Here is a 15,417-nt window from a genome sequence, read left to right as displayed (position 1 = left end):
GTCCCTGGGGCTGAGTGTCCATGGGCTGAGTCCCTGGCCCACAAGGCTGAGGGGGATGCAAACAAGGAGCCCCCGCCCCCACCTCCAGGGATGGTCCCTGTCAGACCCAGGGTGGACGATTCTGCCCTACATTCCTTTCCTATCCACTTGTCCCCACCCTGCCCCTTTCAGTTTGTTGGGTTTTTCCATATTTCCAGATGAGCGAGTTCAGTGGCTGCAGCCCCCATCCTGAGCCCCAGTCTCAGCCTCTGTATGGACTTTCCATCCCCCTAGTTTTCATTCTTTGTACAGAGATTCCAACAGAAGCCAAAGGCCAGAGCCCTAGGGAGCCCTCCGAGACCCCACCCCCCACAGAGGGCCCAGTCAGAACTGAGAATTGCAAACCCCGATTTCAGCTTTAGTTGCCCTTCCTCCAGTGTCCCTGCGTTTGGTGTCTGGCCATGGCCCCATCTGGCTGCCCAGCTCTCTCTCCCCCTGCCCCTCCCGGTGTTGTTATTAAACGTCTGTGGAGCTTCTGCTGCAAGGAACAAAAAGAAAAAAATCAAAAAAGCGATTAAAAAAAAAAAAAAAAAAACCGAAGAGGAAGAAAAAACAGAAAAAAGGAAGAAAAAAACACTCACAGAAGAGATTTTAAAAAAAGGAAAAAAAAAACAACCAGACATAAACTGGCACCAGTTAACTTTCTTGTACTTTTTTGCCGAATTTAGCTTCTTGTAGTTTTAACTTATTGCTATGTTAACTATTTATTCTCCTTGTTGCCCTGTAAGGACATTTGTGTATATTTCTGTTACTTCATCCAGTTTGCAAGTTAAAGGAACCATGACGTTCTCTTTGTTTCTTTCAGTTTTGCCGAGACGTGGTTATGCCTAATTTATTTATAAAAGGGGAAGTGGAATTATTAAAGTAATAATTATTAATAACAGTAATGGTAGCGAGCAGCACCCAGGAAGTGTGTGCTCTGAGAGGCGGTCCCCGCCGCCAGCGACGTCTGGGGTTTCAATGGGATTATTTTTTGCTCGTCTTGAGAATTTTTTCAGTCCTATTTAGCTGGTGAAAACCCTAGCTTGTTCTTGATACACAAACCTATTTATTCTTGTGGTTTTAAGTCCTCCTGACCTCCCAGCTCCCCTCCAGCAGGGCAGGCACCCCCAGTGGGTCCCCCCTCTCCCTCTGCTGTTTCCTGGGGCTTTTTCTCCCCTCAGTCCTCCGTGCTCGAGGACACGTGTATACACGTGGGCAGCGTGCCGGAGGCGTCTGTGAGCAATAAGGGCTGGGTTTGTCCCCCACCCTGGGGGAGGGGGACCAGGCTCTGAAGAGGGGCACCTCCCCAAAACCCCCACTGAGGCCTAGGCCTCTCCCACTCCCAAGACTGGGAGAGGACTTTTTTTTTGTCCTAAAACACAACTCAGCCCACATAGGCCCCATTCCCACAGGCCAGCTCCTCACCTCAGGGGAGGGGCCTGAGGTCTTCCTCATCCCTGAGGAGGCAGCGCAGAGCCAATGGGGATAGGGCTCAGCCCCTCCAGCCCTCCCTTTATTCTGTTATTTATTCAGAAGGTTTCAAATCATGACAGAGTCCATGTTGGAGGTGATAAGGAACTGTTAAAAAAAAAAAAACAAAACAAAAAACAAACAACAAAACAAAAAACAAAAAAACAAAAAAAAAAAACCCCAAAACCCAACAAGAACACTTTGCGTTGCGTTTAGACTATTTATTACCGGGATTACAGGCCTGGCCGCGGTAACAGACTTTTACATGGAATTGTTTAATTATTTGTACTTTTCATGCCAGAAAATAAAAGTTCAGAATCTTAGAGCCTCGCTGGGTATCTGTGAGCTGATGGGTCAGGGTGTGGCGTTTGTAGCTGTGGGCAGGCCTGCCTGCAAGCGGGCATGACAATAGAGGGGTGGGAGAGGGGGCATGGGGTCGGGGTCAGGGGAAGGAGACTTGCACAGGGTCTTGTCTGTCCCTTGACTCTGGACTTGGTGTCCTGGAGCATCTCAGATATGAATCATTCCAGGTGTGACTGGTGAGGCCCCACCTGTGGTGCGGCCTGAAAGGGAGGGGGCCCCTGCAGGATCTGCAGACCCTGTCTGTCCCTGGCCTGATCCACACCCAAGCAAAACAAGGCAAACACAGAGGGGGGAGGAATGACATTTATTGTTTTGAGGTCACAGGTCAAGTCACATGTCCCCACATGAAAGGAGGCAGATGCCTGGAGGTGGGTCTGAAGGGATGAGCCCCTTTACTCCATCTTTGGAAGCTGCTGGGCCTGGGAACTTGGCTTTGCTCTGCATGGCCCCTGACAGCAGGGCAGAGCCCCCACCTGGTTCCTGCCTCCATGGGTGGAGAGAGAAGACCCAGAGGAGCAGGCCTTGGTTCACAGACTGAGGTGCAAGTGGCAGCACCGCTGGGGGCTGTTGACAAGCCTTGAGGTTCTGGAGGATGGAGGCGAAGGGAGTTGGAGAGCAGCGGTGCTGGCTTAGGTCTCTTCCTTAGACCCTTCCACACCACTGATGGAGGCCCCACCTCCCCACTTACCTCTGTGCTGTGTGGGACTATAGCTCATCATGGTCACCTTCAGTGGGCAGCTCAGGTGGCGGCTCTGGGCAGGCAGCCGGCGTCATCAACTCCATGAGGTATTCACAACGACTGGGCTCTGTGGTGCTCGTCACTACTGTCTCCTTCCCACAGAGCAGGCGTACCTGGGAAGGGTGGTAGGCAGGGTATCAGGGGTACTAGGGCGGATCTATGTTCCCCTCAATACTATCCCCTGCCTTCTCAACAGGCACTCACGGTGGTGGAACGGTTTGGGCCTTGCCAGCAGCCCGTGCCCTGCTCGTATTTCATGGCGCTAAACTTGTCATGTTCAGGGCCAGCCCATGAGCCCCAGGTGCTGCAGGAGAGAGGTGCTGAGGGTAGGCCAGCTAGGGGAACTGGGGACTAAGCAAAAGGGGTTTTAGCCTGAGTCCACTCACCCAAGGTTAGTAGGGGAGCCACCCAGTTTAGGTTTCTGGGAGACGAGCTTGAAGGGGCAGAGGCGGTAGATGTACCTGTCACAAGACATGATAGGTGAGTGGGGGACCCCATTCTCCTTGATGCCCCCATACATGGTAAGATCATAAGTTTCATACTCCACTGACTGCCCTTAAGCCCACACACTTTATTTCCTCCCACTAAGTCGCTACTCAGCCCCCCAAGTCCACCCACTGGTCCTGTCTACAGGGGGTGAGGAGACATACTCATTGGTGGTGAGCTCATAGCACTGGCTATACAGGTAGGCGAATTCTCCATTGGGGCCAAAGTCAAAGGAAATCTCCTGCTCTAGATTCCTGGAAGGGGAGCCGAAAGGTTAGATGCCACAGTCTTGCACGGACCACACAGGAAGGCCCCATCAAGCGAGCGGAGGGCCATGTGGGGGCTGGGCTCCGGAGGGCCATGTGGGGGCTGGGCTCCAGTTCCCTGCCGCCTGGGGACCCTCCACACCGGTGCCACAACCCCGCCTCTCCAATCTTGCCAGCAGTTGCCTGGGTGACTCCCCATTACCACCTCCTCTGGGGAGCCCCACAGCAGGCAACTGTAGGGCAGGTGGAGACTTGGCCGTATGAAGCAAGGTAAGCTCTCTCATACCTGATGGACTCGTCCACATCCTTCAAGGACCGCTCGGCCTCTTCAAACTTGTTACGGGCCTCTTGGGCAGCTGGGCGGTAGGGAATGTGTGGTGGAAGAGATTGGAGGTACCCTCCCCCCATGATGGGGGGGAGCAGGTGCCATGGACAGACCTGTTCCCTTCCTCCAGCCCCCCACCCCAAGGGGGAAGCCTGAGGACTGAGCCCATGAGGTCCCGTGAGCCTCCTCGGTCACAGAGCTGACCCCATCCTGCTGCCCAGACTGTCAGCTCCCAAGGGAGCAGGACCAGGACTCCTGGGATCCAGCTGATTCCCAGCCAATCAGGGTGGCACAAACAAGCTGCAGCCCGTGAGGAGGCAGGAGTTCCCTGAGGCTTATGCGGGTGGCACTCTCTTCCCCAGTTCCCAGAAGCCCCCACCAGGATTTCCCAAGACCCCCAAACTCCTCAGGGAACACAAGGGGCCTGCTTTTTAGGCCCCTGAAGGGACGGACAATGAGGAGGGCCAGGTTTCAGCAGGGTGCCCCCATCCCAGGCCTGACCCTCACCATCAATGAAGGCCTGTGTCTGCTCATCATAGGGTGGCATTTTGTCCTCTTCTGTGGGGCTGGCTGGCTGTGGTGGCACCAGTGGGGGTGGGGCCTCCTGGGGGCAGAGTCAAATTAGCAGGTGACCCCTGCCCCCACCATTCACCCCTTTCTCCCCCACACACACCTTGGACTGCTCCCCCTGCACCTGGGAATCCTCCTCCTCTTCGTCCTCCTCCTCCTCATCCACTTCCTCCTCCTCCTCCTCCTCCTCTTCTGCTGCTGGTGAGGGAACCAGGGGCTGCTCCTCCTTGGGCTTTGTCAGATGGGGATCAGAAGGCACCGGCACATCAGTGGGCAGCACCTGGTGGGCACATGGGGCTATGGACTTGAGGACCATTGACCCCCATCCTCCCAGGCTCAGGTCCACATTCACATCACTTAAGGGGCAGCATCAGTGTCTCCACCCCTTCAGAGGGGCCTGGAGGGGGCGGGGCAGACAGCTGGGGTTGGGGGGGCTTGGGTTGCCCAGCTGGCCAGCATGGCCCTGTGCCAGAACTGGAGGCAATTCTTTTGTGAGACAATGGGGGGTGGGGCAGGCCCACATTCTCCACCCCCAACCAACCTCAGATTCAGATCGGTACTTGTTTCTGATGGCAGCCCAGACGCGGTCATAGAAGGCAGTGGCGTCCATCTGGGTGTCCCCCCCAAGGAGGGCCTGTGTGGAAGTGTTGGGGTGTTGTCAGGATTGGGACATCCACCTACCCTCCATGCCCCAGGGTCCCAAAGGGGAAAGCTTAGGCTGTGGTGCCAGGCACAAGCCAGCTGGTGCCAGGCTGCCTGGCTGGGCCCTGATTACCTATGGCTGGGTTGGGTGAGGGCAGAAGCCAGAAGGGGGCAGCACAGGCCTGTGGGAAAAGTGGGGCTGGAGGGTGCAGAGACAAAAGAGACAAGCAGAGACAGAGAAAGCAAGTGCACAAGCATCAGAGAAGGCCAGGCCCTTGGAGGATAGGCCAGGCTGAAGTGGGACAGGCAGGGACCAAGGATCAGGTGTCAGACAGGTAAACACAGTGTTGTATCTCACGTGAGGAGGGTAAATCAGGTATATATTTGGGGGAGCAGGTGGGAGCATGTGGGTGCCTATTCCACTCTCCTGTGATCCCACCAGGTCCCAAAGGGCAGGGAGAAGAGATACTAGTGGCTGCCATTCGGGTTCATCTGGGTGAGGCCGGGTCTTAGCAGCCCTGGCCTAAGGCCAGTGGGGAGCTTTCCAGTCATCTGTTCCCCGGCTCCATCTGAGGTTACCCTGGGGTAATCGTCCCCCAGGCTGGTTCTAGCTGGTTTCTAAAGATGGAGTCTATGAGGAGAGGACTCCAAAGCAGGGCAGGAGATAGGGCAGTGCAGGTAGAGAAAGGTACCTGGGCTTCCCCTTCTGAGAGTTCTCCATCCCCATCCGTGTCCAGCTCCGAGTGGGTCTGCAGCTCAGCTACGGATACCCTGTGGGGGGAGGGCGAGAGGGACGCAGGCAGAAGTTGATGGAAGGGTGAGGCCCACCAGCTTCTGGTCAACTGCCAGCCCCTGCCAGCCTGGGCCCCTGCCTAGAACTTGCTTCTGATCTCAAGGTAGGAGAGGAAGGGTGGCATGAAGCTGGAAGGTAAGGGCTGGCGTTGCGGTTCCCTGGCCCCCAAGCATAGGAGGAACGGGTACCTGCCACCCAGTCCCCTGCCGCCTATCCACTCCCCTTCCTGACATCTCCACAACCCTGAAGGCTCAAAGGAGATATGGAGAAGACAGTGGGATTAGGAGAGAGCTGGCTCCTCCATGTGTGTCCCCCAAGACGCTTTCTCCTGACTTCCACCTCAGAACCCAACACGTCAAAAATGCCCCCTGCCTGGGGCCTCCCTGGTTGAGCAAGGGTCCTAAGCTTCAGCACTGCTTCAGCTGTCTGCAGCCTCTGAGCACGAGTTCGATCCCTGGCCAGGGAGGTACCCACATGGCGCAGCAGACCTCTCCTGTCTCTCCCGCTGCTCCCCTCAGCAGTGTATTTCAGTCAGTCTGCTTGTTCTGTTCCCCACTCTGTCTCTGGTGAGTCCTCTCACCCCCCACACCTCTGGCCTGTACCCCAGCTCTTGCGCCCTGCTGATACCCAGTAAGGCCCTCTAATACCCATCATGGCCTGGGCACCAAGTCCTATTCTACCACCCATCAACACTGCCAACCAAAAAATAGACCCCAGCTCCTGGCCAGCACACACTTCTCACATAGGCGCCTACCCCATATTGGTCCCAGGTTCCCTGTGCCCTCTTTCCTTCTGCTGTTCACCCTAAACTGAGTCATTTCCCAAAGGTCACCTAGCCTGTTCAGGGGCACAGCCTGAAATCAAAAGGGTCTGGCTTTTGCCAGAGTGTCCCAGCCACCAGACAGGCTTGGGAGAGTACAGGGGCCCCCAGTCATGTTGCCTGGTTCTTGTCGCATTCCCCCCAGCCCCAGTTCTGGACCTATTTCACACATGAGAAGTAGATGCTCGCTCAGAGAGAAGTGGGATCATCATCTCAGGCCCTGCAGCAAGTTGATGAAGTTCTGGCCAGTTTCTAAAGCTGGGGCCTATGAGGAAAGGACCCCAGAGTTGGGGGGGCAGGGCGCAGGCTCACTCACGCCCCATCCATGTTGTCATCCAGCTCCTGGAAGGCACTGGCCGCCAACTCCTGCTCTCGCTGGGCCTTTGAAGCAGCCTGCTGCTCTGTGGAGGGGTCAGCTGTCACCCTCTACTCACCCACCAACCCTTGCCACCCCAAACCTGCCCTCCCCCAATACCCCAAGGAGTCAATCACTACAGAATGCCTACTGTGTGCCTAGCCCTAGGCTGGATGTTAGGCCCTAAGTTGGGCCACAGTGCGGGAGCCAGATAAGAGATGCCCAGGGTGGGGCCTGAGAAGACAAGACCTGCCATATTGCAGAGAAATTCTGAAGAGGGAGCTGAAGGGATCTGTAGATGGGTGGGATATGGGGAAAGGAGGGCATGGAGAACTAACCCCTGGTTTGAGCAAGGGGGGCTGGCAGAGGGGTGGTTGAGGTTCACCAGGTCCGGGAGGCCCCCACGAGAAGCCATCCAGACACCCAGCTCAGACTCGCTCTCCAGGGATGGTGACTGGGATAGGGCCACAGTCAGGCAAGGGGGACATTCCAAGGGCTCAGAGGAGCATCTCAGGAGAAGGGGAATAGTCACAGGGAAGAAGGGACCTGGGCTACAGTCAAGTCTGCTCTGATGCTCTGGGCAGAGGGGGAAAGCTGCCATAGTTGGATTCTAATTATTCGGCTCACACTGGGCTCCCGCCTGACAAGACTGACAGTGGTGTTTGCTCTGCTATGCAGTGGGCCACCCCGGGGGATCTCACAAAGCCCCAGTAGACCCGGCTGACACTGTGTCTCTCACAGATGAGGGCCCGAGGCTCAGTCAGGTGCCGGGATCTGCCATGGTCACCCAGCTACCAGGGGTAGAGCCAGGGGCCCTGGCCAGTTGACTGCCTCCAAGGCCCATGCTTGTTCCTGACAGCCTTTGGGAATCTGGGTCAAAACATGCTGTGCTGGGCCTCCCTGGTGGCACAAGGGGTTAAGACACAATCTATGAAGCTATCCACAGCCACTGCAGCACGAGTTCAATCCCTGGCCAGGGAGCAACCCACATGGCGCAGGAGACCTCTCCTGAATTGCCCACTGCTCCCCTCAGCAGTGTATTTCAGTCAGTCTGCCTGTTCTGTTCCCCACTCTGTCTCTGGTGAATCCTCTCACCCCGCCCCATACCCCTGGCCTGTACCCCAGTTCTTGTATACATAAATAAATAAATCTTAAAAAAAAAAAAAAACAAACATGCTGTGCTATCCTCTGACTCAGTAACTACACTGAGAACATGGGCTCAAGGAAATCATTTATGATGTGAAAACAATGGAAACAGAACAAGTGATACAACAAGTGAACTCACTTTCTTGAACACGGAGAGCAAAAAAGCAACAGGAACTTGGCACCAAAGACAATGATAAAAAGGAAAAATCAGTGGCAACTTAAGTCACAAAGGGCCAACCCTCTCACATGTAACACATACGCACAGGACGAAGACGTGCACCAATATCCTGATCAATAATGGCAACTGGATTAAATATATCCCATTAGGGTCAATGGAATACACACCGTCAAAAGGAAACAGAGCACTACATTTGCCTCAAACTGGACTGGACAAACCTCACAAATGTTTTGCTAAGCAAAAAAAGTGAGAGACAAAAAGGCACATATTATATGGATCCACTTAGATATAATCCACTTAGATAGAACGGGCAAATCCAGAAAGTAGAGTCCTGCTTGCCAGGAACTAGGGAACAGGAGAATGGGAAATGATGGCTTAATGGACATGTTCTGGAACTACACAGAGGTGATCGGTGCATGGCATTGTGGGTAAACTTAACATCAGTGAAATGTATACTTTAAAATAGTTAAAATATCAATAGAAAACTGTATGTCATTTGCCACAATAAGAGTGAAGAATTAAGAAAAACGGGATCTGACACAGAATGACACAGCATGCCACCACTCATGCCCAGCAGGACTGTCTGCAATGACAGGGCCTACACCCATGCTGTCCAACATGACTGCTGCCAGCTGCACATGGCCACAGGGCATCTGAAATATGGCTTCAAGTTACTGGACTTCACAGAAGGTTTCCACTGGCAAGATTTCCTGAAGGAAGACTCTTTCCTTTCCCACTTTATTATTTGGATTGTTTCCCCACAATTCTGTTTAACAGAGAATATGGATTTCTTTTCAATCAGATGGAAACCAGTATGAAATAGAGCAAGAAACTGCCAGTCTTCTGAGATCTAGTCCCACCCCACATCTCTCATACTCCACAGTGATCAACCTTGGAATTCATACCACCCCTGGGTCTTGGCTGGACGACCCCTTGGACCTGGCCCTGGACAGGCCTGACCTAGTCATCAGCTACTCTGAAACCCAATGGGGGCAGAGAATAGGAGACAAGACTGGGGGAAAGAGAGCGCTACCCCTCAGGCTGGCACACAGCCAGCTGTTCACAATATCCCTGCTCAAATTTCCTTGGGTTCTGGCAGAGCCCATACCATTTCCTGCCTCTAGGAGTGGGAGCACATGACACAGATCTGGCCAATCAGTGCCTGCACTGTACCCCTGTTCCCAGAGACTGGTTCATGGATAGTCATGTGACCTGGAATGGCCTAATGGAAGCCTGTCGGATTTGCTGGAGCTTGTACAAAGGGGTACAGTCTATTTGCTGGGACTGCTGAGCTAGGAGATAAACATGGTGCTATCCACAGCCCTGCTGGCATGGGTGGTAAGAAAGCAGAGAGGGAGGCAGAGTCCAGAGGTGGAAGGAAGACTCTGCCATTCAGGGTACCCTGGGTCCCAGTGAGCCTAAAATTTCCACTTTTTATTAAGTGGGCTCGGGTTGGGTTTTTGTCATGTATTCAGAAGGGCCCAAACTTCGAGAAAGGAGCAGTAAAGTTTTTGTGGAGATGGTTGGACGGATAGTTGGAGTACAGTGAGATGGATGGACTCACTGATCTGCTGATCCCATTTAATGGTAAGCACAAGGAGGAAGGATGGGGTCTCATGTGTCACCAGTGAGACACCCACTAGACATCTCTGTATTTGCAGTGGGACAAGGTAGAGCAGAGGCTTGAGGGCAGCCTGCTCAGGGGCAGTGGCTATCAGACTGACATGGCAAAGGAGAGGGCCAAAGAGGCACTTAGCTGGCAGGGGGGGGTTGTAACCAGGTGCTAGAGGTGTCAATCCTTTCAAGCTCAAGAAGGCCACTAAGCAGAAGAATAGCCTGGTGGAGGTTAGTTGGGTAATGCAGGGCTCTGAGCAATGGAGAGAGACAGATGACTCAAGCCTGTAGTTAAGGGACAAGGTCGCAATTGGGAGATGTGTGGGGTCAGTCTGGCTCTGTGATGTGACTCTGGACATGCCAGCGGCCTCTCTGCCCTCAGATCCTTATGTGTGAAATGGGGCTGGTGATGAGAAGTCAGGGAGAGCCAGCCAGAGAGAAGAATGCAACAGATGCCTAAAGAAATGGAGACCAAAAATATGGCTTGAGAGGGAGGGCTGCCTAGTTCCTGGTTATTTGCCCTGCATCACCCAGGCCATGCCTCCAAATTCTCCCAGCAATACTTTGTCCTTTAACTAGTTCAGAGTGCGTTTCTGCCTCATCTGCCCCTTCTACCCCGCTTCTGTGGCCTGTTTTATAGCAACCTGAAAACAAGGACCAAAGGCTTCAGATTTCCCATAATAGCAGTACACCCTGCCACCAGCAAAAAAAATGTTAGATGAAGTATAAGAAAAATCATAAAACCAATGAAGCAGTAGGATCTGCCAGGGCAAAGAGATACTCACGAAGCTAGGAGAGCGTAGAAGCACCTGAGAAATTTGGATGTCTGCTACGGTAGGAATTTAGGGGAAAATGGAACTCAAAGTCAAAGGATAGGAATTTAGGGGGAAATGGAACCAAAGTCAAAGATGGGGGAGGGCCTCCCCGGTGGCGCAGTGGTTGAGCGCTGGGTTGAGCGCTGGGTTGCGAAGCTGCCCGCAGCCTCTGCAGCGCCAGTTCAATCCCCAATTGCCGGGCGAGGGTCCCCCATGGCGCGCAGACCTCTCCTGCTGCTCTGCTGCTCCCCTCAGCAGTGTACTTCGGTCCTTCTGCCTGTTCTGCTCCCTGCTCTGGCTCTGGTGAATTCTCTCACCCTCCCGCGCTTCTGACTGTACCCAGTGCTTGTATAAATAAATAAATAAATCTTTAAAAAAAACAAGATGGGGGAAAAAACAGAAGACCCTCCTCACTAATTCAAGTATGATCCCAGAAGTTTATCCCCTCAGGGATAGGTTGAACCAGTAACCACCTATCCTGTGCTAGGATCTTAGTCCACACTGCCAGAAAGATTGGAGGAACCTCCAGCGTTGAATTTAGGGGCCCCTGGGTTGGTCATTCTCTAGAGAAAAACCTTATGTTCACAACAATGATGACCAATTATTCCTGTAAATGGTATTATTCAAACATGATGAGTAACACACAAAGATAACCAGACAGGCTGGGAAAGGAGGCATCCCCAGTGGAAAACCAGCAGAAACAATGGACAGACAATGAGCAAGAGTCCCCGGGGCCCGGTCAAGGGTGTCACGGCCACCCCACGCCATACCTTCCCACAGCTTCCGATGCTGGTCTTTGGCTTCCTTCTCCGGCTTCTCAGCCTCCTCCTTCACCAACCGCAGCATCTCCACCTGGTCCTCCAGGGACTTTTTACCAGTCTGTAGCTCAATGAGCTTTTTCTGAGTGGGCAGAAGGCAAGAGGCCAGCTCTCCTATTGTTCTGCTGTCCAGCTCATGGGACTGTCCCTATCCTGCCTCCACTCCACAGGGTGGCTGTGGGCTCCTTCCACACCCCTGGGTCTCCCCTTTGTTGTTCCCCATAGCCCACTGGAGAGAAACCCAAACACCTCAATGTGTCCCCAAGGCCGTGTGACCACGTCTCTGGCCACCACTCCAGTCCCACTTGCCCAGCTGCTATCTCAAACTCTAGTATCCAACTGCCCTGACAACATTTAGACTTCTAAGCACTTCAGCCTCAAGTTCTTTGCACATGCTTTCCTTCTATCTGGAACACTCTACCTGGCTAGCTCTAAATTATCCTACAGGCAGCCTCCTCCTCCAGGAAGTGTTCCCTGCTATCAAGACTGGTGAGGGGAAGAGGGAGACAAGGCAAGAGTCTCCTTTATGCCTTGCTGCTCCCAAATTTCCCTTTCTCCAGCAGCCCTGGACATCATTTTGTCTGTCTGTCCCTCCCACTGGACACTGAGCCCTTGAGACAGTTTCAGGCCTGCCTCATGCTCAGAGCAGGGCACTCCCTAGGTGGCTGTGAATATTTCAAGAAGGAATGAGTGTACTAGGTGGCATCCTGCCTAGGGATAGGACCCTAAGCTGTAGGGTCTTAGCACAAACTTCCCCACGGGATCACTTTCTTTCTGAGATCTTGGCTGACACCTCAGGTGGGCCTGCTGTCAGCATCCTCCAACCTCCCTAGGAGGGCAAAGGTTACCTGGAGTCAACCTTACTTCAAGGCTCCCCAACTACCTCCTGAACGCAGGAAGGCTCTCACCACCCCCTTAACTCAGGAGAAACTTACTTGACAGGCCATAGGGGTGGAAAAGACCTAGAATCTTCTCTGGGTCAAGAAGCAGAATTGGGGCAGGAGCCCAGGAGTGGTGTTGAGGACTCTGACCCATCTAAGAGCCAAAGTCAAGAGAGTGGAGGGCAGGGAAAGACACGCCCTCTCCAGGCCCCCAGTACCCACCCAATAGAACTAATTAACTTACTTAATTGAGACCTGTGCCAACTGCCTGCCCCCTTGTCTCCCTCCCAGCCCCACCCCAGGTAATGGCTTAATTGCACAATAAATGCCCAGACAGACAGTAACCAGCCAGCCCCAGACACCACTAGCTAGAGGCAGGTATCAACCTTACTTGAGCTTGCCAGACTATACCTCCATGACTCAGAGTGCAGAATGTCCAGGGCCAGCACCCCAGCGCCCCTCACCTGCTTCTCCTCCCGGGCCTTTTTCCAATCCTCAATAAGGATCTTCTTCAGGCGGAACCCCTCGCGGGTGACCTCTGCCATCTGCTGCAAAGTCTCTCTCTCCTTCCGGCCTTTCTCTCTGAAGTAGGGAAGTAGGGAAGGGAGGGTGCAGGACTTAGTGCCCATCAAGTCTGTCCTCTTACAAAAGGCATCCACCCATCCTTATACCCCCATGTTGAGAAAATAAGAGATCGCTCCCCACCTACCAAGGTTCTCTGGCCTCACTGTCCCTGAGAAGAGACAGTGGGCAGGGTTCACCCACCCTTGGGGTTAGGGGAGGGACTAGAGAACTGGATCAGATCCCAGGAGAGAAAGCACACCCCCACCTAAAAAGGCAATCCTAACAGTGTGTTGTGCTCCATCTACCATCTACTTAAAAGATCTCTGACCAGGAGAGAATACATAAGTATCAGAACTTTCCACTACTTTCAAGGTGAATCCAGCCCTGCCCCCTCATCAACTAATAGAAATCAAATGCATCTATTCCTTTACATGCATATATTTCCCACCACTCCCTACTGCCTCATACTCAGCTGCTTCTGTTGTTTTGATTACCTGCCTGTGGGCATTTCAGTTTTCAGGTCCTGCTGCAGAGTGTAACAGTTAAAAGCATGGAGTCTCAAGTAAGACCGACCTGGGTTCGAGTCCCAGCTCTGCTATCTCCTAGCTATGTAACTTCCTGAGGAAGACATTTTCCTTTCTAAACTTGAGTTTTCTCATCTGTTGAACAGGCAAACAATTGTACCTGCTTCCAGGCCAGAGGGAAAACTGGTGATGTTGCATTCACCAGGTACCCAGCACAGAGTGCACACTTACTACAAAGAAGCAGTAAAAAGAGAAGGCCAGATTCACTGGGCAAGGCAAGGGAGGTGGAGGGTATCACCCACGTACTTGCAGGTGTTCTCACAGATGATTCCGCTGTTGTACTCATCTGTGCCGTCACAGCAGTCTGAGGGCAGAGGCAGGGGCACAATCAGCCCTGCCTGGACCTCCTTCCTCCCTCTACCCACCACCTCTTTCCCTAACCCGGGTGCAGTCTCATTCACCACAAACTCCATCGTTGACCCATCTGGAGGGGATGTACAGGGGCTTGTAGCCAGTGTTGGTGCAGTGGAAACTGCCATTAGGACAAGCAGCTGTGCCTGTGGGGAAGAAGGGAGGGGGCTTTGTACAGTGTGCTCAGGGCCCAGCAAATCCATCCACACAGAGACAGAGCCCCACACACATGCACACAAGCTCACAAGAAACATGAGAACTTATGTCAACCAAAGGAAAGGTGACCGCAAACTCAGCGCCTGGAACAAAAATCTCCAGCACTCCCTCCTGCTTCTCTCACTGTGTACCTCAGAACACCAGCAAATCCTCACTCCTGCATCTTCAGTTCCATGTGTCTGCTCTTCAGGTCCCCCTCATCCCTCCCACCTCTGGGTATTTTTGCATCTGGTTCCTCTGTACACAGCACCCTTCAGAAGTCAGGTGAGACCTCCTGACCCCCAAGTTGGGTAGGGCTTCTCATCCACACTTTTCTGTTCTCACTTCCCCCACCCCGATCAATAGTTAGCCATGTGAGACTTCATCCCATTGGTCACCACACAAGGCCTGACTTTCACTAAGAAGTCAACAGATGTATGATGAATGAATGAATGGAGAAAGCTCACCTGGCTCATCTGAGCCATCCTTGCAGTCACAGTAGTCATCATTGACCTGATCAAAAGGGACTGTGGCTGAGCCATCCAGGCAAGTGAAAGGTTTGGATTCCTCATAGAAGTGATGATCTGTGGGGAGAGCAAGTGGCTAAGCTCAGGGAAAGAGACTTTCTCACCAGCATGGCACCTCTGTCCCCACCCACCAGCAGAGTACTGTCACTTTCCCGAAACTGAAGTCAGGAAACCAAGCAAAAGATTGGAATGCCTAGCCCAAGAACCAATGCGGCCCCTCTGACACCCCACCCCCACCTCCAGCGGCCCTACTCACTGGTGAGGGAGACCCCTCTGGGCCGTTTGACCTCCACCGCCCAGCACAGGGGAAGCAGCAGCACCAATAGTAACATCTCGCCGGCAACGAGCTGTACGGGAGGAAGCAGGCTGCGGGGTGATGCTGTGTTCCGAGGCTGCGGCAAGAAACGGGCGATCAGTCTGTGCCAGAGAACTACTTCAGGCCAAAGGCAGGCATTTCTTCCTCCAGTCAATTAGATTCCTCCCTTGTTTCCGAGCAATGAGAGTTCACTTTGCTCCCGGATTGGCGGTAGGTCTCCCTAATCGTGCCCAGTGGAGGATAGTCTCACTTTGTTCAAATCAATGGTGGGAATCTCAAAATCCTCACTCCCTGTGTAGGGGAGGGAAGCTACCCAATTCCCGCCATAGGCCGAAGGGGCTAACAGTCTTCCCCTCTACCCCTCTATCCAGCTGCCCCAAATAGGAACTGGGGTGCCCTGCTAGTACATCACCTACACGAGGTCGGGGCAAAGGTCAATATCCACCGCGCCCCCTTAGTCCAGCAATCCACCGTTCCTCCTGCAGAAAGAGAGGAAATGTGTGTGACCCGTCACTTCCGGCGCACGCTGCACACTGGGAAGGGCGGCGCAGGGCCGCCATGTTGGATGTGGCAAGCGG

The 15,417-nt window shown here is 53.4% G+C and overlaps 1 protein-coding gene across 1 annotated transcript; it reads right to left on the bottom strand.

Moving 5' to 3' along the window:
* Nucleotides 1-2,150: 2,150 nt before the first annotated feature.
* Nucleotides 2,151-14,855, bottom strand: PRKCSH (PRKCSH beta subunit of glucosidase II; the record flags this gene model as incomplete). Its single annotated transcript, XM_084249309.1, has 17 exons — nt 2,151-2,439; nt 2,543-2,706; nt 2,798-2,897; nt 2,980-3,054; nt 3,244-3,333; nt 3,632-3,701; nt 4,178-4,274; nt 4,344-4,520; nt 4,782-4,874; nt 5,575-5,653; nt 6,812-6,896; nt 11,374-11,503; nt 12,767-12,884; nt 13,697-13,754; nt 13,852-13,947; nt 14,464-14,580; nt 14,780-14,855. The coding sequence occupies 16 exons, from the start codon at nt 14,853-14,855 to the stop codon at nt 2,560-2,562; spliced, it is 1,608 nt and encodes a 535-aa protein (XP_084105435.1). The 3' UTR covers nt 2,151-2,439; nt 2,543-2,559.
* Between the last annotated feature and the right edge of the window lie 562 nt (nt 14,856-15,417).

Source organism: Talpa europaea, assembly GCF_964194135.1.
Source record: "Talpa europaea genome assembly, chromosome: 12".
NCBI classification, from domain to species: Eukaryota; Metazoa; Chordata; class Mammalia; order Eulipotyphla; family Talpidae; genus Talpa; species Talpa europaea.
Note: the sequence above shows the minus strand (reverse complement) of the source record. Positions and strands in the feature narration are given on the sequence as shown.